Source organism: Pleurodeles waltl, chromosome 5 (assembly GCF_031143425.1).
Source record: "Pleurodeles waltl isolate 20211129_DDA chromosome 5, aPleWal1.hap1.20221129, whole genome shotgun sequence".
Taxonomy (NCBI): Eukaryota; Metazoa; Chordata; class Amphibia; order Caudata; family Salamandridae; genus Pleurodeles; species Pleurodeles waltl.
Genome location: NC_090444.1, coordinates 1,050,187,726 through 1,050,214,708, shown reverse-complemented (window position 1 = coordinate 1,050,214,708; position 26,983 = coordinate 1,050,187,726). Strand labels below are relative to the sequence as shown.

The 26,983-nt window shown below is 41.0% G+C and overlaps 1 protein-coding gene across 4 annotated transcripts in view; it reads left to right on the top strand.

Moving 5' to 3' along the window:
- The window catches only part of UTRN (utrophin), a 1,374,288-nt gene that overhangs the window by 527,520 nt on the left and 819,785 nt on the right, over nt 1-26,983 (top strand). For all 4 annotated transcript variants that reach the window (XM_069235249.1, XM_069235248.1, XM_069235247.1 and 1 more), the window contains exons 38-40: nt 4,320-4,478; nt 6,220-6,357; nt 20,822-20,974. In XM_069235249.1, coding sequence (XP_069091350.1) covers nt 4,320-4,478; nt 6,220-6,357; nt 20,822-20,974 — 450 coding nt within the window. The remainder of the gene's footprint in view (nt 1-4,319; nt 4,479-6,219; nt 6,358-20,821; nt 20,975-26,983) is intronic.

The window sequence follows — 26,983 nt, the reverse complement described above, 5'->3', positions numbered from 1 at the left end:
AAGCACAAGCAGCCTGTGGGGTTTTGTGCTAATCATTGGTGCAGGTCTTCTGTTCTTGCCCTTCTCTGTCCTTCTTTTTTCTTCCTCAGTTCCCAGTAGTGAAAGTCTTGACTTGATCTGCTTTCGTGGTGTCAGGGGGCCCTAAATACTCAATTTAGGGGCTTTAATGGGAGTGAACGGTAGTAGCCAATGTTCTACTTAGCCTCAGGGTTCCTACACCCACTAGATGACCACTTTCTATGGGGAGAGGGCATCACCCTGTCCCACAGTTCCTAATTCCACTACACAGAAGATGGTGGAATTGCCTTTTCATGTAACTTCAGGCTGCCTACCTTAGGGCTGTGCTCAGCCTGTAAGTGTGTCATGCCTCCTAGCATAGTATATTTTCCCGCCTGTCCTGGTGCTAAAATGGCCCTCATGGCATGGCGTTACCTCTCCCAGGTCTGAGGGAAGCTGGGGCGGCATATCAAAGGCAGCAGGGACTTTGAAGATCCTGGCCTTGGTATGCAGATTTACTAGCCATCCTGTTGGCGGTGGTGATAACATCATCTGCTAGAGCATGCGTTGTTTCTGACATCAGATACCAGGGGCTCTCACCTCCAAGGGGTCAGAAACACATGTTGTCGATACCAGTCAGCCAGCACACTAGAGGACTGGTGGGTTTCGGGGGGGCACCTCTAAGGTGCATTCTTGGTGCATGTCATAATAAATCCCATACTGGCATCATTATGGATTTATTAAGACTAGGTGTTTGATACCAAACACCATTATTTTCCGTGCAGCCATCATGTAGCTGGGTCACTCATGGTGACCAGTGTCCAGTACATGTTTTAAGATGGCTGCCCGGTCATTTGCAATATCTATTAATAGAACTAGACATTACATGGCATGGCTGCTCATGCAGACATGCCCTCACATGTATTATACTACACCTTGTCTTAGGGTTCTTAAGGCCTGCTGCAGGCGTGACTTACATATAATGCATGCAGTGTTTTTGGCATGACACACATTGAGTGTACCGTGTTTTCACTCAGGGCTTGCACCCTGACACACAGTCAGTAATTTGTGTATGGGTCCCATGGGGTGGCATTAGACATGCTGCAGCAATAATTATAAGGGGATTCCCTGAATATAATGCACGTAGCTCAGACAGGGAAATAACCAAAGTAGGAAAAAACTACTACAAAAGCTACTAAGATAGCCATGAAGATACCATCATCTTCACGTACCAATACTGTGGTCTGAGATGATACTAACTATATGTGACTGACCAATAGTGTATTACTTTAAATTGTCTTAATCATATTACTTGCATTAGTTCTTTAATACGTTGGTTCACTTGTTAATAAGACACGTTTTTTTATTTGAATTATCTAATGTTTATGTGGTATGTTTGACTTAGGTGCTTTCTATGCATTTTCTGTTAATTTTTTTTTATTTAATGTATATATTTTTTATGATTGTATCATCATGGAATAATAAAATATTTATATTTGTAAAATAAGCTTGTATCAATCATGTAATAGGATTCTGTTATTTGAGTACCTAAACTGAGTAGCCTATTATAAATACACTATTGGTCAGTCACATATAGTTAGTATCATCTCAGACCACAGTATTGGTACGTGAAGATGATGGTATCTTCATGGCTATCTTAGTAGCTTTTGTAGTAGTTTTTTCCTACATTAGACATGCTGCAGCCTATAAAGCCCCTTCAGCACCCATGCCATAGGTGGCACAGGTACCATTTACTAGGAACTTATAGGGGTGCTAAAGTTCTGTACCCATTGTGAAACAATCAGACATACTTTGTCTTAAGGAAAGAGCACTGGCACTGAGGTCTGATTAACAGTCAGAGTCGAAAACCAGCTTCCAGTAGTTCCTAAAGGGGGCAAAAAGTGGGGGCATCTGCAAAGAAGCCAGATTCCTACACTCCTAAATTGTGAAATGACCTCCCACTCTACGCCAGAGCCACTTTGTCTCTTCTTGAATTCTGCAAGAAGCTGAAGACCTGGCTTTTCAATTAACCAACCTACCATAGGCCTACCATAGGCAGAGCTAGGCACACACACCTGCTCAGCACCAGGATCCCCTCGTGGGCGATGGTTAGCTTTACAGATACTCATAACATTTGTTGGCCCTTTCAAGATTTGCATAACCACTGTCCTCTGTTTAATTCAGCTGTTGTGATTACATTTATTAAAAGTTTGTTGTGCATTCCCTCCCAAACCATTTGTGATACCACTTTGGAACTTTTTTTTGGTCTAGATTTTTGCATATGTACGCATTTTGAGTCTATGCATAGTCTTTCGCTGCGTATCTTGACTGTGAAGACTGTGTTCCTCTTTGTGATTAGTTTGTCGTGTGAGTGAGCTGCAGGCACTTTCAGTGCAGCATCTCTATTCCACCTTCTTTCCATCTTTCAGAAAGTTTTGCCTCCTTTTACATTGGGCAATCGTTCACTCTGCCAGTATTTTTTGCACATCACCCATTGAAAGAAGATTAGAGGATTCATTGTTTGGAACCCAAGAGGGTTTTAGGCTTTTATATTGATTGCACCAAGGGCATTAGAGTGGACAATCAGCTTTTAGTGGGATTTTCTGAATCAAAGAAAGGTAAGGTGGTACAGAAAGCGGCCCTGTTGAGTTGGACCATCCTCTGCATTTAGATCTGCTGTGCAATTTGCAAAGAAGCAGCCCAGGAAAGACCTGAGGGCAAAGCCCCCCCCCACTGTTGCCTTGGCAAGAGGGTTGCTTGTGCTTGTTATCTGCCAGGCTGTGACGTGGTCATCGTTGGATATGTTCACAAAGCACTACTATCTTGACAGGCAGGTGTGAAGCTTGACGAACACTTTGCCCTCTCAGTTCTGCAAAATGTTTTGGTGCAAGTCTACTCAGCAGCCCCTCTACCTTGGAGAGGTACTGCTTTGGTGTCCATTCTATGGTGAGCAATCTGAGGTTAGAAGTATCCATCACAAGAACAAGTTACCTAACTTCGTTAGCACCTGTTGGCATGCGCGAGCACTGCTACAAAAGTCTGTGGCGCGTGGGAGATATTCTAAATAATGAATCTGCATTTAGAGTGTCCACCAGAAAGAGCATTACCTAAGGTAAGTCACTTGTACTTCTTCACATGGAAGCAGGAATTCATTCAAGAGAAGAAAAGAAACGTTAAAACATTTTTTATCACTCTGTTTTCTTGTGGGGGACACAAAAAAAAAACTGGAAAGAACTACAAAAGTTGATGCTTATTGTAGCGCATGCATACCAGTTTTGAGAAACACCATAAATGAGTAAATCCACCATATGGCAGGTGAACTCTCTTGCCAGTGTGATTTCATAATTTGTTATCGGTTGGTCCCATAATATAATCATTGGTGCCTAGTGACCATGTCGAGGCCCTGCTCTTTTATTGATCTTACCCGCAATACTTAAACATTAGAGTGAATGCAACATTGATTGTTGCTAACCATTCTAGTGACCTTGGCTGTGGCACTGCCTAAGATATCAAAAGACGTAGACAATGGCAGTACACACCCTATTCATGGTATCTAGAAATGTCCTCACTCGTGTAGTGACTGAGTCACCTTTCAAAGTGCACTAGAATATGTCAGTGCCTCAAATTGACAATCACATGCACTAACATTTACTATGACAATGCATAATTTCTGTTGTACCGTTCTTTCTTTTCCGTACGTCTGATATTTCTGCATGCTTCATCTGGTTGACCAAGTGTATTGTAGCTCTTATTGTGACCCTTAGTTTATTGTAACACTGTTTCAGTGTTCTATTTTTGCTTTTAGAAGTTCTCAATCTCCATTGTTGTTTTATTTGTAAATATTACTGACACTTACTGTGGCATGATCTCAGCAGATGAAAACAAAATAAGTAAAAACATTAATGAACTTAGTAAATTGCCCATCTAGTTAGTAACAACTTGACTTCCCAGTGAGGTGAACTCCTTGTGGATGATGCTTTTCTGGTTTGTTTGAAACACTGAATAGGAGTGCAAAAGAAGTTAGAACACACCAGCCCTGTGGTAATTCTGAAAGGACCGGTAGCAGAACATGCCAGAATCATAGGGTTTAGGAAATCCTGAGTGAATTTGTGAGACTTGGGTGGTTGCGGAGAAAAAGGAGGAAGACTGAGAAAATATGGTGTGTTATTTCCAATTACCAATATCATTTCTCATTTGTAAGGGTACACCTCTTAATCTCATACTATTCTCTACATCCCTAGTGTTCCAATACCTCTGTTAAAGGGATACTGGCCACAAAATCAACTTTTAACATTATCCTTATGTTTGTTTTCATGTTGCAGGTGCTTGTTAGTCACGAGCCGCTCACAAACACTACTTCTCTGCAAGACTCACAAGATAGTGAAATTCTTCCAGAGGATCTGGATGTATTCGAGTCAGATTTGCAGAATATGCTAAAAGTTGTGGATAAGCATCTGAAGTCAACTGATGAGGATGAAAAGGTTAGCAGTTAACAAAAGTGTGTTTGGTTTGTTGACTTTGAAAGCAATGATTCTGATGTGGTCCAGGAATGAATATGTTCTGGGTAAAATTATTCTCCCATTTTTCTGCAACCTTGACACTTAGCCTGAGCGTAATTTTTTATTTTTATACAAACCCGCTATTTATGTGTAACTTATCATTGCTTATATTTATATTCAGAGGTCTAACACGCCTCGTAATAGTTAATTATTAAATAAGAACAGTTCTGAAATTAAACAAGTGTATAAAGGCAGTCATTCTATAAAATTTCTAAAAACATGAAGAACTTCATCTGCAAATAAGAAAAGTAGCATACCATCAATGGAATACAAATGAGTATTTTATGGAATGGGGTATGAATCGTCATACCATGTCAAACCCGTTTGGGATTAAATGAGGGAATCACACATTTCAGTAACCCTTCTTTGTAAGCTTCAGTGCGTTCCTGCCTATTGATTGGGGCTGCCCCTGTACTAAAGTGAAGGTAAACTAGATAAAATGCTATGGTGCTAAACTCAAAAATAAAGTAAAAGTGCAGAAAGAAGGCAACAGTATACCATTCAACAAGTGCGAGCAACACCCGATGACCAGTATGTCACTACCAACAGATAAGGTGTTGATTTAAATATACAGAGGTTACACAGATGCATATTTTAAAGAAGAAAATGCTTTATACTATGATTGTACCATGTTGCTTTTATCAGACCAAAAAACTAAAACTACAGGAAGCATAAAAAGGCCCCATTTAACCCCAATTTCTCTTTACTCACATTGGCTTGGCCTCCCAGCTTAATTTATATACCTCCATATGCAGCTGGCCAGTTAGTATTGGGTTTTAAACTATGTTGTACACTGTGTGGCTGTAGACATAATCTTATTGAACTTGACATTTTTCTGTAAATAGTCTTGATAGTCAATATTGGCTCAGCACAGTGTGCAAAGAAGTATAAGTTCCCCTCTGTTTCCTCAGCGTGCTTGTCATAGACACAAGAGGGACATTCAGTCCCTTTAGTGGAGATGATTAGAGGAAGAATACCAAGTCCAAATTAAACTATAAGATTTCACTTTGGGTTAGAGGTGTACAGAAGTCATAGCCCTCTTCAGTGTCATTCGTACTCCATGGCTAAAATATTTATGGTCATATGTGACAGTATGCTGCACTGAGTGTGCAGTAAATAACCATTCCTAATCCAGTAGTACCTTAAAAAAAAAAAAAAGTCAACCTCCGCTCATCCAATGCTAGGTCAACACAGCTGTGCACAATACACGTTTATAAGTAAAAACAAAGTCACAGTGAAATGGCCAACGAATGCCATGCAGATTGGAAGGGATTCATATTCCAGGACTTATTTTCAAATGTATCTACATGAAGGAATCTGCACTCATATCCTGCAGGTTCCACATTTGAAATTATTTTTTTAACCTGCCCTTAAAATTACAGCATTGTTTCTAGACCGTGGTCTGGGTGGAAATCTTGTAACATATAGAGAAGCACATCCTCATAGGATTAGAACACTACAAAGACATTCTAGTTGCAGATGTGTGCTGTACAAGTACCAGTAACATAAAATATCATAACTACTGGTTAAACAATTATGTGAAAGTCAAGCCTGGATCTCTTTAATGGTGTGTCAGTGGTTGCGAAAAGATGACATAAAGGCCGTTCCTGCTCTTTCACAAAGGTTCATTTCATAACAATGCCATCCTCCAATTTTTCTTTAGATTGATATGGAAAGAGCTCAAATTGAGGAGGCGTTGCGAAGGGGAGAGCAGCTGCTCCAGCAATCAATAGAGGACAACAAGAGAGAGAGAATACGACTGCAGCTCCTGCTGCTGCAGACACGATACAATAATCTAAAGGTCAGAAAGAGAGAAAATCAATGGTGTTCACATAATAACGTGTGTATTTGGTAAATGGTTCAGGGGTGAAAAACTGTTATAGATACATATCACGTGCAAGATGTATTCCAATGCTATAGTCAAATGTGCAGTTTGCAGCATCATAGGAATTTTTCTGTTACTATTTATATATTATATTTCTGTCTTTTGAATACCTCACGTTTAATGTTGTGAGACTAAATCACTGTCCATGCATTTGCTATCCTCTGCCATCATTATTTGTATGTCAGTTTTTGATTTGATTACCCCCATCAGCAAATTCGACCAGCAGAGTATATCACCTTTCCAGGTGGGAACACAGAAAAACAATGGACTTCATGCATTTTACCCTTAGGAAATCTAAACCATATAGTTTAGTGATTGGCGATATGATTTTTTTAATGTGATAGCTTCTAAGTAGCAAACCATGACTACAGTATTATAAGTTAATACCTCCTCCTATATCTTATAGTATGGAAAATGAGTTAATCATGATCAATCCAATAACCTCATTTGGTTTCAGAATGGCTATGCTGCTTATTGTTTGAGGTGCTAAATGTTTTCATAGATTGCAAGTTTTTTTTCAGCCCCATTCCCATTCTGTATGTTATATTTTTTCACTAATAAAGTGTTTTTGTTTATAAAAGCGGGTGTCTTTAGTGGATGACACGTCTTTATCAGTGTCCAGCCATGTCCACTGTGATGTTTACTTCTTCAGAGTTTAGTGCCCTTTTGCATATGTTTTCATAAGTTGCCAGCTCCTCAGTCCCCTCCTCCATTTGAAGAAATCTTTTACTGAGCTGGAGGAAGCGGTTACATTGAAGGAATATTGTTACAAACAGTGAGAAATTGAACTAAAAAAAATAATAGCAATATAGTGGCTGCTAAATTGATGCACACCAACTGCAGCCTGCTCACTGATTTGATACCAGAATACATCTGGTTAAACACTGAACTCTAACACACTCCTGGAGTACAGCAGAAAAAATATTTTGCTTGCTTGACAGGTCTGGATGATGGCAAATGTAGAAGGTATTCATATGTGTATTTTTTATTAGTAAGTAATTCCATGAAAAACTCAGAATATCGACTTTCATAGGCAGATTCACCTTAAAATTTTCCGTTATCAGTTTTGTCATCTTTAGGTTAATAATTTAGATACTGAGAGCATAAATAGTGCAGTCCAAGGAGTGCTGTAACACCCGTTAGCCTCGGTGGCAAACACCCATTTACTGCAATGGTCTGGTCCTGTGTCACTGGAGTGTGAGTGAGCATGTGAATGAAATCATTAGACAACACCGGAAACCAAACTTGATGTAGCTGCTAACCTGTTTCTAGCGAAACTTGGGAAGGTACTCTCTCAAGTTTACAAATTGTAAAATGTTTGAAAATGTTTGAAAATTCTCAAACTTGTCGCACCCCAGTTGACAAATAATAATAGAATAACTTGGAGTGTTTTAGTTGACACTCATGCTCAGGGAAAAGAGCCAGTGACATTGATCTTGCCTTTGTTAGGATCGTTTCACTCCACTTTTCTCTTAGAAGCAATGTTTTGTTCTCCCTAGTATATGTAAGAGATGCCTTTAATGGGAAAGGCAGAGTGGGCTGCCCACTCAAGTCTTGAATTCATCAATGCATGTTACATTATTAAGCTGTTTACTGAGTAAGTATAAACGCATTCTTGTATTCTGGAGCTGTGGGGAGGAGACCATTACCGTGGGGTTTCAGTGAGGCTAAGCAAGGATGGCATGGAGTTCCAAAGAGTAAAAGCTAGGATCGAGAAGGTTCTGTCATTTGACTTCTAAGTATTCAAAGCATGGAGTTTTCAGGTGAAAATGTCCAGAAAGCTACAGGGATCTCATAGACGAATACCTTGCTGTGAAAGTAAAGTGCATTTAGAAAGATGTACTTAAGGACTGCACTGAGCTTTGAAACCAGCTCTCACCTAAGTAGAAAACCATTGAAGTTTAATTTGTAGTTGTTCAGTATAGCTGAGTTAAGGGGACCCAACCAAAGATCTTAGAGTATTAATTTGGATGAACTGTTAGCATTATAGCAAAGATTTATGATATCTTTAACACAGGGTATTGCCTTATTTAACATGAGGACCTATGAGGGCAAAGACCACTAGGTGTTCACCCTTCTAAGAGAGTAATGGCACCTGTTATTAAAGCGTTTGTAGATGGAAGAGCAGGCCAATATCACAGCTCCTTGGTTCTCCAGTAAGCTTAGGAACCTAAAGAAGGAAGCAAAAATAGCTGAAAGACAGTAGTGATCAGGGCTAAAACAGTCTCTAAAACAGCAATAAAAAAGTATCAATATGCCATTAGAGAGGCAAGGATATCTTACTGTAGTTAGAGGATTGGAAGTGCATCCAGTTCATCCAAGGAACTGTTCAAAATAGCAAACAATGTTATGAAACCACTGAAAGCTCAGAAGTGACGTACACCTTCAGTGGAGTGGTGTGACACCTTAGCCTAATTCTTTTTAGAGAAGGTGAGCAACAGTATATGTGCCATACCTCCAAATTCTAACACAGAGCAACTTGGCAACACTGAGTCAGTGACTTGTGCTGGTCCTAAACTGTCCACGTTTCCTGTGTTGCATACTGAAATAATAAAAGAAATTCTCAACACAGTCACTTCAGGTTCTCCTCTGGGCATTGCTCCTCCAGAAATATTGAAGAAAGGTGGTGATCTTTTATCATTAGAGATAACAGATTTCCTTAATTATTCGTTGGAAACCGGCTTAGTTCCACAGGCATGGAAACACGCAAAAGGAAAACCTCTTATAAAGAAGTGTACAATTAATCCTTTGCTGATTGAAAGTTACCGCCCCATTTCCCTGCTTCCTGGGGTTAGCAAGATCCTTGAAAAATATGTGAATAAGCTACTTTCCAACCACTTGGAAGCTCACTCAATCCTGCACCCCACGCAAACAGGTTTTAGACCTGGAAACAGTAAAGAAACAGCACTTTTAGTGCCTACTGAAGAATTAAAAGTAGGATTGGACTAAGGTGGTGCAGTAGCCCTGATTTTATTGGACCTGAGTGCCGCCTTCGATACGGTATAACACCCAGTTATGATCCAAAGGTTAGAGAGTGGGATAACTGGAACTGCCCTGAGATGACCAGCAGACTTTTTACAGTGCAGCAGTTTTCAAATACAAGTGGACTTGTTCATCTCTGTAAGTTTTGCATTAAATTGTGGAGTGCCCCAGGGATCTTCATTGAGTCCTACCCTTTTCAAGCTCTATATGTGTCCTTTGGCAGAAATAGTGCACACTTATGGGTTTGCGCTTGTTTCCTGTGCGGACGACTCAGATTGTTGTCTAGCTCACCCAGGACATCATCAGAACTTCCCAGCAGCTAGATTCCGGTCTCACACATGTAACTAAATGGATGTCAGACAACCAGCTTAAATTGAATGGAGATAAAACGGAGGTAGTGGTGATGGGTAATAACTCCTCCCTCTGCTAATGATTTGTGTTTGCAGAGTGAGTTAGGGCGACTCCCAGTACCCACTCCGACAGCCAAGAGTTTGGGTTTCTGGACTGATGAAAGCTCTCTGTGGAAACCTAGGCAAATAAATTGGCAGCTACCTGCTTTGAACTCTTAAGGGTCTCAAGAACATTTCACGGTTGGCTCCCTATTGCATTGCGCAGATGTGTAGTTCAGCGCCTTAATAATTTGCGCATGGACTACTGGAACTCACTCTACCTAGGTCATCCCAAATATGTTATTAAACAGCTTCAGGTAATACAGAATGTTGTGGCCCGTTTACTCAGTAAAACCTTCTGTATTAACTGAGTAAACGGATCTCAGTGTTCTGTATTACCTGAAGTCGTTTAATAACATATTTGGGACCACCTAAGTAGAGTGAGTTCCCGTAGTCCAGGGGCAAATTAAGAAGGCCCTTCACTGGCTGCCAGTTCAGAAAATAATCAATTTTTAAGCCCTATGTATGGTGCACAGGGCAGCACACAGTAAAGGACCGGTGCTGATATAACACCTGCTTACCCCTGTGTCCCTAAACGGGCATTACGGTCAGAGGGTCAAAACCTTCTTACAGTCCCTAGAGTGAGGAAAATGTGGAATCGGCTTTCTTTACATATTAGGCAAGAGCAATCGGAAATGTCCTTTAGGAAATCATTGAAAACGTACCGATTTTAGGCCGATAGCAAGGACGTGTAGCTTGTGTCTTACCAGCGATGGGATGCCCGTTGGGTAGCAATGTGCTACATAAGAACTGGAAAATAGAAATAGATGAGGCTTATGGGGTCAAGCTCAGTTCGCTGTTGGATTTAACAACTGGAGGGTCTGGGGGATTATCACCTCCACCTACAAGTTACATTCTCTGTTTTATCAGAGTTCTATCTAGGCCAGTTTATACTGTTTCATATAGGCATGACAAGAAGATTTATAGAAGGAGCTGGAAGGTTTAAAGTGTGTCCTTATTTATCAGTCTCCTTTCATTACACTCTGTATGGTTGTTGGTATCTGGTTGGATCCTGTAGCCCTGTTTTCACTTTTGCATTCTCAGGTGCACTGAATGTTTATACACACGCTTCTAGTAGGTAAGCTGGGCTGGACCGTACCAGTGAAGCTGAATGTTTCTTCACCTTATCCAAATGATGTTGGTTTGTATCCTGTTTTCGTAAAACTCAGTGCTCTGTATGTCAACTTTCTTTTTTGATTTGGTTGCTGGGACTTCAGTTATACATTGGCTGATGCACTTGATAGAAGCGCCTCTGGGATTCTGTATGATTTGGGTTTCGAAAACTTGTTGGAAGACTAGACCACAGAAAGTGTAGTCGTACTTTTAGTCCCTTGTGCATAGGGCCAATGTGGGGTTGGGTTTCCTGTTTGTTTTCCATAAATAAGTAGGAAGACTTGATACAGTTGATTACGTGGGTTGACATTTCTCTGATAGCTCCCCTCTTTTGGCATTGTACATTAGAAGAATGGTAAGATCCAAAGTATCCATATAGAGTCTTCTCACCAAAACATTGGTAAATGCTACTTCACAGGAAGAAGTATACATGGAAATGACACTTTAATTTGAGGTTAATTACAGCACCAGTAATTCTAGACAGGTTGAATCACTATTAAGTCAGTTCACAGCTGGTTGTGATGAGCAAATTAATTCAATTTAGTAAGTACTTGTATGCAACACTAATAAAACTTCTAGAACGCCCTAGTAAAGCAAAGCTTGGCCAAAAGCAACTGAACAACCCAATGCACAATTATCTGATGGAAATGTGCATGCTAGGGTGACTTAGAGAACAGCTTGCTGTATTCCAGATAGCCCCCTTTCGCCCTTGGCTGTACAGGGACTGTGAAGAGTCTGGAAAGTTATGTGGCTGGTTTTTAAAAAGGAATGACGCACACACAAACATCACATCTGTAAAGAACAACAGAGATATGTTATTTCATGCTTGACAGGATCATCCATGTGTTCTAAGAATACCTCAGGATGTTGCACTCACCTTCCTCAATCGATTCCTTATTGCCCACCTATTAAACAATTGTACATTTCATGCACTGATCCTGGAACAAGAGGAAGCTCTGGAACTTGCATTAAATAATGATGGCATACTCTTGTTCATTAAGGATCTAAAATGTATATATATTTTTTGCTGAGTTGTGCCCGAGTGCACGCTGCTCTCTTTAATTTGTTGTACAGTAAAATTGTTTTTAAAAAGGGGATGCACCAACAACAAGTTAAGTACTATAAAACCATGTTTCTGAGGTGAATAGTATAACATGATAGGCTAAGCTTTCTCTCCTCGTTGGAGTGCTTAACAAGAAAATGGGCATAGAAATATCTCATATTTTAGTTGAATTGCAGGCCGTTGATCCTGGGTGGAAAGCGAGTGGATGGAGCTGTATTCATAGTGAAGGGTTTAGAAATTTCAAATTGCTGTAGATAGCAAGGAGTGAATTGAGAATCATCGCTAGCTAACAACTTAAGCTGCAGTATGTGTTTACAATAATAAGCAGTCATGGCCAGCATGCGGCAGTCCTGGTGAAAAGATGACAATTTGTCTGGCCTATGCCCTATTGAAGCCCAGAAGGGCTTGCTTTTGGCACTTTTTGAAGTTGATACTACCCTCGCATGACATTCATTCAGGGCCTGTTTCACAAGGCTTTTTTCTCTGAGTAACTGTGTCATACTCCAGGCTTAGGTGCAGCTTACATTATGATCCACATGCTCCTCCACCACCCCTAACCCATACTCCTTCCACACTAAACAGATGCAAACAAAATGAACAAAATGCCACTTAACTTCGCATCCTCTTGTCTATTACACAATAAGGCTACTCTACAAAAAAACTACACTAGTCATGTCACTCTCAGCCACCAAGTCCACCACACACAGACCCAACAAAATGCCTCCTGAGCCTACTGGAAGAGGAACACTATATTGAAAAACAGGACTATTGTGACCCTCACACAGTTATCACAACTAACAACACACCTGCTACAAGCTCAAAATATACAGCTCACCCTTCTCCAAACAAAACAACACCACCACAAACACACATTTTCTAAACTGCCTGCTCATAAATGCTCGAACACTCCAAAAAAAAAAAAAACAAGCACCACATCTACGACCTGCTCACAGACACACAACCTGACTTACTATTCGTAACGGAATCATGGTTGGGAGATGACATGGCCCCAGTGTTGCATGAAGCTGTTCCTCTGGGCTATAAAACCATCATACAAAACAATATAGGCAAGAGAGTAGGTGGACTAGCTACTATATTCAAACAAGCAATAAACCTCAGTAAAACAGACATTTCCATACAAGGTTGTGAGGCCCTCCTCACCAGATGCAACCCTACACCAACTTCCTCCTGTAACGTTCTCCTCCTTTGCAGACCTCCACCTAACAACATTCCCAGACACTTTTCTAGATAACAGCCTCAAATCTTATAACATTAAACTCAAACTTTGCATTCTTGCGGACCTAAACGTTTGGTTTAACAAATCCAATATGTCCCATCCAAAAGCTATCACCACTGGCCTAGTCACATTGAACCTACATCAGATTGTACACAATCCCACACACATCACTGGACATATCCTAGATGTCATTTTTGCAAAGCCTGAACTAGTTACAGTTCAAAGCATCATGTTAATCACATGGCCAGACTACCATTTGATAACTTTCCAACATAAAACACCACAAATCAGTCACCCCATAGCAACTTACATATAGCATGTATCGACCATGGAGCAAACTCAATTTTGAAGACTTAGAAACACAACTAACAGCCAACACAGATCTAGATAGAATGAGTTCTGTTCTAAACTTTTATGAGTGGCTACAGGAAGCTTTCAATATCCTAATACCACTCAGAAAATCTAAACATGACAAAAGAAAACCAACACCTTGGAGAAACAGAGAACTTAAAAAGATAAAGCAACAAATCAGAAGGTTGCCCGGACCTGACTCAAAACAAACAACATTCAAGACAAACTTCAGCTACACAAACTTAACAGAATATACAAATCATCAATTAGAAATGCTAAAAAAAAAAGAACTACTCAGAATTCAGAATGCTAAATCTGCAACTAAATAATTTTATAAAATTCTCAATAAATTTCGAAAACCTAATGCATGGAAGAAAGTCATTCCACTACTCAAGATTTCACAAACAAACTGGCAACTCATTACACAACAAAGGCAGACACATTGGACTCCTATTTGAAACAGAAGAAAACCACCAGCCCCAAACCCTTTTCCTAAAATCCCCTCCAAGAATAAACCAACCAAGCCTCTGCACTCCTTGAAACAAATATCACAAGGTGAATTTATGGATTTGGTCAAAGCAGCTGGCCTTCCGGTTGACCTTCTGACCCTTGTCCACAACAAATCTTCAAGAACATTAATTTAACTACATCTGCTGCCACAGCTGTAAGAAGAATCATCAGTAACTCTTTAACCACTGTAACATTTCCAGAAGGCCTGAAAAGGCATACTTACGTGCGTTATTAAAGAAAACAAACCCAGACCCACCTGACCCCAACAACTATAGACCAATCACAAATGGACCTTTCCTGGACAAACAGATAGAAAGAGCAGCATTCGTCCAGATGTCACAATTCATTGAAGACAATTCCATACTTACAGACTACCAAACTGGATTCTGCCCAGGAAGAGGCACTGAATCGGCACTCATAGCAATCTGGAATGATCTTAAAAACACAGTCGACCGCAATGGAGTTGGTGCACTACACCTCTTGGACCTCTCAGCTGTCTTTGATACTGTTGACCATGACAGCCTAATTCAAAGACTCCACGAAGCCGGCATAGAAGGACTTCTCTCAAATGGATTACATCCTACCTTCAAAACAGAACTATTATTATCTATTTCCCCCCCTTCTCGTCCACACCCTACCTCACAAAAGCAGGGGGTCCCCCAGGGATCAATCATCTCACCTATGCTCTTCAACATCTACATGATGTCATTACCAGAATTGATAAATGATTTTCAACTCACATGCTACAACTGTGTAGATGACACACAAATACTACTTAAATTGGAATGCCCCAAAGACATTGAAAACTCACAAATCTTCAGTTGTCTCAGACCCGTTTATCAGTGGATGACTTGGAGCCATCTCAAACTGAATGCTTCCAAAATGGAAATACTCACATGTGGCGACTGGAACAATTATGACCCACTGTGCATCTGGCCTGACAATCTCGGACCACCTGCTCAAGTATCCAAGGTAGTTAAAAACCTTGAAATTACCATGGACTCCAATTTAACAATGTATGCCCAAGTGGACAAATTAGCACGAACAAGCTTCATCACCTTGAAGACTCTGCAACGCATCTTCCCCCACCACGGATTTCCACACAAAGTGCAGGCTACTATCTCTCTTGTACTATACAAACTGGATTATGCCAATGGCCTCTAGCATGGATCATCTCTATCTATTATGAAAAAACTACAACTTATTCAGAACTCAGATGCCAGGCTACTATTATATGTAAAGCCACAAGCCGACATCTCCCCTGCCTTGGGATCACAACACTGGTTACCCATTGCCAGATGATCCACCTTCATGCTGCTTAGATTCACCCACAAAGCTATACATGGAACAGGACCGCTTTTCATCAGAAAGTAAATAACCAAATACATTCAACAAAGAAACCTCCACTCAGGATTGGCACCCCGCCTTAAAACACCGCCATACAAGAAAAAGACAATAGGTGGGACATCCTTCTCCGTTCAAGCAGCCAAACCATGGAATTTATTACCACCAAATATAAAATCCACGGATAACAAGAGTTGTCTCTTTCATTTATAACCACCATATTCAAACAACAATGGACTGCATATGCCTGGATTGATTAATATTTAAAATCTGATTGTGTATATTTTATTCTAGATATATATAGTTCTCTAAGAAATATGTATTGTTACTATTTCATAATAATAAATTATACACATACTCTTTAAGCTTGGTTAACAAATGTATATTTACTCATGGTTAACCCCTCGGGTGCCCTGGACGTAAGGGTTACGTCCTCGGCAGCACCGCTCGGATGCCCAGGACGGAACCATTACGTCCAGATAGGGGCCCTCGGGGGAAGCACTAGTGCTCCACCCCGGGGGCCTCAAACCCCCCTCCCCTGGGCAGGGATGGAAGGGGAATCGCTTCCCTTTTCACCCTACTGTCCCCCTCTTAATCTCCCCCCTGACCCCTTCACCCCATGTGGTGTCTGATGAAATCCGTGTGGGATCGCACGCTGACCTCATCAGAGGCCTACTTCCAGCGCGGATCAGAGGAGAAATGCAGAAGCATTTGTCCTCCGATCACGTGGAGGGGCCGAGAGAGGCCTTTCCTTTGATGTCGATGTCAGCATTTCTGCTGCCCGATCGCGATCGGGCTGCTGAAATGCCCAGTAGACACCGGTGAAATTGTCTTTTTTTATTATTGATTGAGGGGAGCGGCCCCTTGGGCAAGGGCCGCTCCCCAGGGGGGCAAATTATTTTTAGGCCATTTCTGTCCCCGCTGGGGGCAAATAGGCCTGGGGCATAAACTGCTAGTCACCAGGGATATATATATATATATATATATGTATATATATATATATATATATATATATATTTTTTTTTTATATGTGGGGAGCAACCCCTTAGGCAAGGATTGGTCCCATGGGGGCAAAATATTTTTAGGCCTTTTCTGTCCCCCGGGGGGGGGGGCAGAATCCCCTAGACACCAGGGATGTATATATTTTTTTGTTTACTTAATTTTTTTATATATGGGGAGCAACCCATATTTTTATTAGGCCGATCTGCCCCCGGGGGGGCAGGAACCACTAGGCACCAGGGATTTTTTTTGTGCTAATTTCACGCAAGGGGAGCAACCCCTTAGGCAAGGGTCGCTCCCCTGGTGGGGCAAATTTGTTTTAGGCCATTTCTGCTCCCCTTGTTGGCAGATCGGGCTATTTCTATTAGGCCGATCTGCCCCCAGGGGGTTGGAGGGCAGAAACCGTTTAGGCACCAGGGATTGCTGTGTGTTTTGTTTGGGGGGGCAGCCCCTTGGACAAGGCTCGCTCCCCATGGGGACGTATTACTGTTGGCCATATCTGCCCCCCTTGGGGGCATATCGGCCTATATTTGGAAGGCCCATCTCCTCCCAGGGGACGGAAAGCCCCCCAGAGACCAGGGATGATTTATTTTTCAAAATAAGAGGGTGGGGGTATGGCCATACCCCCACCCCAAATAAATGGGGACAAAGTTGTTCAGCCCACTAGTGGGCAGATGGGGCAGATACCCCCGATCCACACCCCGGGGGGGCAGAAAGTCTGCTGTATGCCTGGTAATAAAAAAAATAGTGAGGTGGTGGCTACCAACCAGTATGGGCATGGTTATGCCCCCACCCCAACTGAAGGGGTAACAGTCTTTCAGCTCTCCCCCGCACACTAAAACATCTTATCCCACGGCAAGCAAGAGGACATTTGATTATTTTGGGTTTTGGTTTTACATTTGGGCCATGAGAGCTTGGCTAACTCTCAAAATCGTCCCACTTGGAATGATGAGGGCTGCACTTTTTTGGGCTGTGGGATGCTGTCAGGTAGAAAAATCCACAAGACCTAGACGCATCTGAAAACTAAACATCTGGGTGAGTCCAGGGTGGTGTGCTTCACATGCACACCACATTATTTTCTTACCCGCAATGCCCTGCAAACCTCCAACTTTGCTGGAAATCACACATTTTTTCCACATTTTTGTGATGGAACCTTCCAGAATCTGCAGGAATCCACAAAATTCCTACCAGCCAGCATTGTCTCATCTATACCTATAAAAATTCTGCCCCACTTGTCAGCCTAAACATTTTTTTTTTTCAAACTGCCCTTTTGGACCCGCAATTTCGACATGTTTGTGGCTCTTCCCTGTCACAGGCACTTGGCCCACCTACACAAGTGAGGTATCATTTTTACCGGGAGACTGAGGGGAATGTTGGGGGGTAGGAAATTTGTCCCGGTGCGGTGATCCCACACAGAAGTGTGGGAAAAATGTGATTTTGTTTAGCTAAATCTGAGGTTTGCTAGGATTCTGGGTAAGAAAACATTGGGGGATCCATGCAAGTCACACCTCCCTGGACTCCCACAGGTGTCTAGTTTAAAAAAATGCATAGGTTTGGTAGGTTTCCCTAGGTGCTGGCTGAGCTAGAGGCCAAAATCTACAGCTAGGCACTTTGGAAAAAACACATCAGATTTCAGTGTAAAAATGTGATGTGTCCATGTTGCGTTTTTTTGTCGCGAGCATTAGGCCTACCCAAGCAAGTGAGGTACCATTTTTATCGGGAGACTTGGGGGAACACAGAATAGAAAACCAAGTGTTATTGCCCATTGTCTTTCTCTAAATTTTTTCCTTCCAAACGTAAGACAGTGTGTAAAAAAGACATCTATTTGAGAAATGCCCTGTAATTCACATGCTAGTATGGGGACCTCGGAATTCAGAGATGTGCGAATAACCACTGCTTCTCAACACCTTATCTTGTGCCCATTTTAGAAATACAAAGGTTTCCATGATACCTATTTTTCAGTTGTTATTCAAATGAATTGCTGAATACCGGGTATGGAATGAAACCTCATTGCAAGGTGCAGCTCATTTATTGGCTCTGGGTACCTACGGTTCTTGATGAACCTACAAGTCCTATATATCCCCACAACAAGTAGAGTCCAGCAGACGTAACAGTATATTGCCTTCTAAAATCTGACATCGCAGGAAAAAGTTACAGAGTAAAACGTATAGAAAAATGGCTGTTTTTTTCACCTCAATTTCAATATATTTTTTTTTATTTCAGCTGTTATTTTCTGTAGGAAAACCTTGTATGATCTACACAAGTACCCCTTGCTGAATTTAGAATTTTGCCTACTTTTCAGAAATGTTTAGCTTTCTGGGATTCAGCATTGCTTTCACACCCATTTCTGTCACTAACTGGATGAGGCTGAAAGCACAAAAAAAATAAAAAAAAATGGGGTATGTCCTAGTAAAATGCCAACATTGTGTTGAAAAATTTGGTTTTCTGATTCAAGTCTGCCTGTTCCTGAAAGCTGGGAAGATGATGATTTTAGCACCCCAAACACTTTGTTGATGCCATTTTCAGGGAAAACACCACAAGCCTTCTTCTGCAGCATTTGTTTTTTTTTTTTAACTACATTTTTGCTGTATTTTGGCTACTTTCTTGGTCTCCTTCAGGGAAACCCACAAACTCTTTGAACCTCTGTAATCCCTAGGGTGTTGGCAAAAAAAGGACGCAAATTTGGCGTTGGTAGCTTATATGGACAAAACGTTATGAGGGCCTAAGCGCGAACTGCCCCAAATAGCCAAAAAAGGCCTGGCAGCGAAGGGGTTAAATATATATATATATATATATATATATATATATATATATATATTTTGGTGTGTGTGTATGTATGTATATATATAGATATATATGTCTGTGTATATACATATATATGTGTGTATTATTCTATGCATAACATGTTCATAGGTCATTGCATAGCTCCTATCCAAGTTGTTATATTAGATATTTATGAATCCCTGCTTTCGTTTTTATATCACAATGATCAAATGTTATCTTATCTATTTAACAGGAAGCATTTTGCTATTCACAAATTGAGGAAAGAAAAATGAATGTTTGAAAAGTACACTTATTAATTAATTTAAAATATTACAAATCTTGAAAGTGTGGGTTTACTCAATACTACTTTTCTTCTCATATTATTATACCCGTTATTATATACAATGCACATAAATTCCCTTATTGTGTATTTGCACATCTATTTAAATATTATTCAAGTCCTACTGTACTAGAGATAAATAAATAAAATTACATCTATAAATAAAATTAAATAATTAAAATAAATAAAAAATAATTACATTCAAAAAATAATATATATATAATAATTAAATAAAAATTCTAATTTGTACTCTCTTGTAAACTTTACTCGGTCTCCCCACCACCCTATGTCTCTATCAATCTATCCTCACTCTGACTCATCCCAAACCCATTCTACTACTTTCATCTCCAAAATAACCCTCCCTAAGCTCTTCACTCCTCTACTGCATCTAGCTCACCTCAAACCTCAGTTTACTACCATGATCCCCCAAACAACCCTACTAAATTCTCCCTCATTTATCTCACCTTTGACTCATCCAAAACCCCTCCTGCTACTATGATCTCCCTAACCCTTTCCACAGACTCTTCTCTCTTCCATCTCTCCTTTACTCATCCCAAACCACATCCTATTAGTATAAACTCCCAATTAACACTTCTGGATGCTTCCCTCCATTACTTTAGTCAACCGAACTAACAAACTCACATAGCCTCTGCTCAAATTAACTCATAATACTACTAATACTGTACTCCTATTTCCCTATACTAATCCACCACTAATTCCTCTTGGGTTCCTGAGTAGCGTGCTACTTACCGAAAAGCGCTTTGTCACCTCATCAGGGGTAGTAAGCACTATATAAATACAATTACAATATATTTTCAGGAGTAAGTAATGTATACTTATGCGAAAACCAATTATACAAATCTGTTTGTTGGAGTGAGCAGATCTTACTCCAGGAAATTCATAAGTCACTCATAAGCCTGGGATAAGGAAGACATACTTGCAGATATTCAGTTGTGAATCAGCCTTTAATAATCATGTTTTATCCATATCTGTTGTTGGCTAAACCTCTGTGAATTGTGTCCTCCTAGTATAAAGAGCCCTGGGTTGGATTAGAAGAAGCTTATTAGTTTATTATAGGCTATGGCTAAGAGGTAAAGGTGTAAATGGTTTTTCAATTTCTGTCTTATATTTAGTAAGTGTTTTTTGCAAATTATTAGTTGTTGTTCAGGTGTCTTGATAAACTTATCAAGATTTTGACATGTATGAAATGTGTTTTTTATTGTTTGCAGGAATTTAAATACTTTCAGAAACGTCAGTTGGTGGAGATCTCCCCAGTGTTTACTCAGTACAGACAGGAAGAGGACAGCCTGCTGAACTGGCTGAATGAAACTGAACATCGGCTGCCAGCCACAAATGAAGTAGATGACGATCAGAAACTGCAGGTAGGACATGCAATGCACACATTTCAAAGATCAAGCCTAACTTTTATACTCATTGATATTTTTTCAAATGATTTATTATGATTTTTCTTCACTCCTAATAGATTAAGGGGTGCAGTTCCTCACCATCCTTCTCGCCATGCATTCTGCCTCTTTCACTTTTGCACTTTCCAGTTCAACAACTTAAAACAATTTCTACAAAGCAAAGCTTTTGTTGATGTAGCTTCAACTCCCCCTGTAGAAACGTGTTTTTATTTACATTATTCAGCATAGGTTGGTTACCCTACAACCTAAATGTTCAATAAATGTGTATGGTTGTTTGTTTTAAACTTTATATTAAAAAACAAGGCAGATATCCAGTCCACCAAACTTGTGGTTCACCCTCTTTAATCAGAGTTGGTTGGGGGCGTCTGCTGTGTTACCAGCGGCAGAGCCTGTGGTACCTTCCCTGGGAGAATTCTTTGATCAGTGTTACTCCAGATATTGTGCCGTTCTAGACATTCTGTTGTTCATTTTGCGTGTTTTGTAGCCAGGCATCCTGAACAGGGTACAAAGGAAACAAACCCCACACGCTTGCAAAAAATTTCCAGCATATCAGGAACAATTCTTTTTTATTGTTCAATATCATTCTCCCTCTTTGGGAATTAGGTTTTGAGGAATATACATCTTTGATAAGCAAGTGCAATAAGGATGACACACACTCAGTTACGTTTTAGTAACTTCGGTAGAGTGGCTACAACAGCAGCTCTGCTGAAGTAACAGAGTTGCAGAGATCTCTGGTTTCGGCAGTTGGTCTTCTCCCGGGGATGAACCAACAGACTGTCCCCCATACTAAAAAAACAAGGGGCGTGGTGTCTTGTCACAAATTTTTAGTTGTCTGTCTCTGTATATTATACATCTTTCTTTGCTGCAGCTATTTAATCAGTACATTATAAATTTCTCATCAATGTATGCTTATCCTGGTGTCATCCAAAGACCTGGGAACCCTGTATAATTTTTAATCTGATATTTCATAGCTGATATTTTTTTTTCCCATGTGGATTCATTGCCTGTTCTCTCATTTTTGGTTCTCGGGTTAAGATTCCCCAATTTTTTTAAACTGCTGTACCTCCTCTCACCATGTATATATTTTTTATCTGATATTCATAGTTGATATTTTTTTCCCATGTGGATTCATGGCCTGTTCTCTTAATTTTGGTTCTCAGGTTAAGATTCTCTAATTTTTTAAGACTGCTGTGCTTCCTCTCACCATGTAGGTAACTGCCTTTCAAAAGCAAACCATTGCTCACAGCCCCGTTTCTTGCCCCCAGAAATGTATGGACTGTGTTTGCAACCGTACACCATTGTGGGTTCACTGTTACATATACAAATAAGAGAAATGTGTTTTAATATTGATACTCCTCCACCAACAACATTATACAAGGTATTTTGCTTGCAGACTCGATTCTTGAAGAAGAGGACATAGTTGTGCACCAGAAATGTTTTTAGTCTCAGTACAGTCGTGCACTTCCCAGCCTACAGGTGTGCACTTCCCATTCAAAAATGTAATATGAACATGATTTTGACCTGGCCAGCTGCTATTACCTCATTGAGGTTGGGTGAAGCCACCAGGAAACAATCTAATAAAGAACATTGCCTTAGACTATCACTTTCACAGCAAAATTGGTTGGCGCTGACTCTACATTAAAGTTGGGTCAACTTGGTTGTTGAAACTACTTAGACAGGTAAGAGAATCCTGCTAGAGAGTAGTAGAGGAGAATGGAAAGGTTAAGTCTTTTTTAGATGCTAAAAGCTTATCCAGCATTGTCCATTTGTTGCTCCTGGGTACCCAAACATCCTATTTTCCAGTATAGTTTGTGGGAAGGGAACCACATATAAACAGATTGGCTGGAAATAATGTGATACTGATGTCACTCCAAGAAGATAATATCTGATTTTGAGGAGCGCTCACATACTCTTTTTGCAAAATATAAAAAAGCAAAGCATAACCTTTTGGGGTCGTTTCTGTTTATTGGAAAGGATCATAGGAATGATGTCCTAGATCTTTACTCTCCAAAGGATGTTTTTTCAATTTTATAATCTAGCCTTTTAATGTCTTCATTCTCATTTTGTTGTTTCAGGTAGCATTTATGTTTCCAGAAAAGGCTAGTGTGTTCACAACCTACTCTGGAGATTGAAAGGGAAGATCTTCTCCTTCAATAGTTTCTAGAGAGATGACTCTTTGGAAACTACCAGCAAGAATTCTTTTACATGGCAGAGTGCTTCAGTGAAAGAGCACTTACTTAGTGAACTGACTGTCGGAAGGTGGCTCTTAATATAGTGGGGTTAAATGAGGTACACTGTGTAAAGAGTCCAATGAACCCCCTATTATTTTCCCAAGGCACAAATGGTAACATTAAATGCTCTCTTTTGTGGTGGTGTGGGCGAGCAGTTTAGGCTTATGAGAGGGTAGGGCTAAGCATATGTTGTACTCACAGAGGCAATTAATGAAACTCACACTCAAAGAATAAATCCAAGACAAATTTACAAAAATAATTTGCATTTTTATGTAACTTTTGATACCAAAAACCTCGTTATCAAGTAAATACTTTTTTAAATATCGTCTTTATCAGCAATGCTTTCTCCTATGGGGGGAAAAGGCATATGTTGCATACAGTGATTTACGGTTGGTTTCTGGGGCCAAGATCCAAAGTACCACTGGCATTTACCTGTAATCCTGCCCAAGGGCATCCATATGCGGAGGTGCTTGTTGGTTTGGTAGCTTTGTTCGCTGCACTGGTGGAGAGAAGGGGGAAACCTAGAAACAGGCTGCAGAGGGGGAATTAGGGTCAAGTCCTGGAGCTCCCAACAGGGGGCATGGGTCGCAAGGGTACTGGGAGTAAGAAAGCACAGTCAGTTCTCCAGTACCCGGGATGGGGCGCTCTGGTGCAGTGTCGATAGGTTGGTTGGGCTGGGTTCCTCCCAACTTTCGGTCTTGCAGTTTGAGGGTGCAAAAGCAGGGCAGCTGGGCCAATCTGAGAGTGGGTCTCCCTGGTGCTGATGTCCCTCGACGACTGCTCGGTCTTGGTGCATTGGGAGACCACATTAGACTCACACGGGCTTAGCGCAGGGGGTCCTGTACCCCGGTGTTGCTGCTGTGTGGCACCGATTGATCCTGGTGTCTTTACATGTGATCTGTCAACAGATTTGACCCTCGGGGAACCCAGGTACCTCTTCCTGAGCGAGTGTTGGGTCGGGCTAGTTGGGGAGCTGCAGGACGTTGGACCGGACTCTGCGTTTTTGGTGCCTGCAGGGGAGTAGCTCCTCTACTCCAAAGGAGATTGCTGACAATTTGCGAAGGACTAGCAGTCTACCAGGGTTCTTGGCAGGTGTTCTGCTGCAGAGCCAGTCGCTTTGTCACGATTATAGACTGGTGCAGGCAGGTTTGATGCCAAAAGTCCACAGCAGGTCTTCTGTTCTTGCTTTCTCGCAGCTCTTCTTTCTTCTGGATCCGTTGAATCTGAGTTCTTGTAATCGGGGGTGCCACCTAAATACTCAATTTAGGGGCATTAAGGGGATTGACAGGTAGTAGCCAATGGGCTGCCTACCTCTAGGGTGACTACACCACTTATATGACACCGTCTGTTGCAGTGAGCATAATTCCACTAAAATCCAAGATGGTGGAATTCGAAGTTTTGTATTCCCATCAGTTAGCCCACCTTAGGGCTGGAACTAGTCTGATAGGGAACACGCCTACTGAAGTGCTAATTTCCCCACCTGTCCGGGTGCCAAATGGGCCCGGGGCAAGAATGGCATCTCCACTGATGTGGGAAAGCCGGGGTTGCATAGCAAAGGTGGCAGAGGCCTTTGAACCGTCCTGCCTTATTATAATGATAACTGGCCATCCTGCATGCAGGAGGTGTTTCTGACCTCAGAGAGTGTAGGCTGTCAACTCTACTGGTCAGAAACCTATCTGTGGTGGCAGGCTGGTCTGGACCCATCAGCCAGCTCACTAGTAGCATCTCTAAGGTGCCCTCTAGGTGCGTGCATTATTAAATCCATCAATGGAATCATAGTGTGCTTATTAATACAAGATGTTTGGTACCAAACATCTTTATTTTCAACAAAGTCATCATGTAGCTGGGGAACTCGTAATTTCCTGTGTTTCAGCACATACACTTAATATGGATTCCCTGTTCACTTGCAATATCTAAAAATCGACTTAGACATCACGGGACATGCAGTTATGTCCACACATGTAGTATAGTGCACCCTGCATTAGGGCTGCAAGGCCTGCAATAGGGTTGACTTACCTATACTGCATGTAATGTCTGCAGGCATGACACACAGGACGTGTGCCATGTTGTTTTTTCGCTTTTCTCTGCACCATGTCATGCAGCCTGCAATGGCAGTCTGCATGAGTGTGCTGAGGGGTCTTTTAGGATGGCACAATACATGCTGCAACCATTAAGGACCCTCTTTAGTACTCCAAGCCTTAGTACAATTTACTACAGACTTACATGGGCGCTAAAGATATTGCCAATCGGGGTACCATTGTACAGTTTTTAGGGAAAGGGATCTGGCACTGGGGACCTGTATAACAGGAACCCAGTGCACGTCGGTCAAAATTGCATAAGATACCAGGCAAAAAGTGGAGGTGACCATGTCAAAAGGGGGCACTTTCCTACACTGTCACTAACAGCAACTCATTCAGACCTCCATACAGTAGCCAACTCCTTCCACCCCCTTTCAGATTGTTCGGAAAGATTTTGCACAGTATTTCCTTTTTGCCTATTAAAACTGTGGCTTGCTTCATGTAAATGGTTTATCATTGTGCTTCCACTTTCACAGTCAAGGAAAGACAGGTAATTATTTAAATAGATGCCAGTCGTGATACCTGCTGGTTACTTGTACACAGTAAATCTGAGTTTGTCTTTACTCTTACTAGTAACTGCTTAGTATCCACCCAAATTCAGGTGTTTTGCTTGCCAAAAGTAGGCTTATCTTAAATACCACAACTTCATGTTCATTAGCTTGTTAAAGTGGTAGTGAGTGTGACTCAACGGAGCAGCAAATAATTTTCTAAAAGGAAATGCATATTGAGCTGTCTATCTAAAGTGTTACAGGATGCACCATGTAATTAAAATCCATCAATGAATATGATTTGTGATTTTGTTTGTTGCACTGAAGACTTTATAGTCTTCTAAAGTAAGTAGACAAAATGTGATGTGGTTTACCCTGTCGAAGTCCGGCTATACTAAGGTAATGCCTAGCCTTGCCAGTTTATTTAAGGGGTATGCACCGCAAAGGAAAATCATGCAGCAGTAGAAAATGTGTGAATGCTCCAGGTGAGCCTTTTTGGGATGAAAAAAACATTGAGCGTTTGGAACCTCAACATTATAAAAAATATAAAAATCACCTCAGGCTGTTCAGCGTCAGAAACACTCCTAAACTATCTGCTGCATACTTTTGTTTCTTGAAGATCTCCTCCAGCTTTACCTTTCATCCCCAAGACTTTAGTTAAGAGTCTTAACCAAGTTCCTCCTCTAGCCTCGCTTTAGTTTCCAGACTCTAGAAACCAAAGTAGTGTTGCTCTTGACACCTTATCTCACAAAGTAATGTAACCGCCACATTTTAGTATGTTTACATGTTGTCATTAGTGTGTAAAACTTACATTTAGAAATGGAATGTCTTCAAAGTTTTTAGGCAAGACATTTTCTGACTGGCTTTCTCAAAAATGTAACTGAAGTGCTTCATGGGATGAATTACAACTGTTTCGAGTTTTGATATTAGCATGCACATGCTAGACTTTTCTGTTTAAAGTCCCTCTGACTTCAAATATCATATCCTTCCACTTGATCCCCATAATTGATGCCTCCTTAGGATCCATCCTGTTTAACTAAGTAGTTGAAATTGCCTGGAATTATTTGTCTGTGCGGACCTGCAACAGGTAGCCACCGAGAGGAACCTTGAGATGGAGATAATTTTGAACCATCCTAGAGGCAAGTGAAGGCCAAAAAAACATTGTATGGC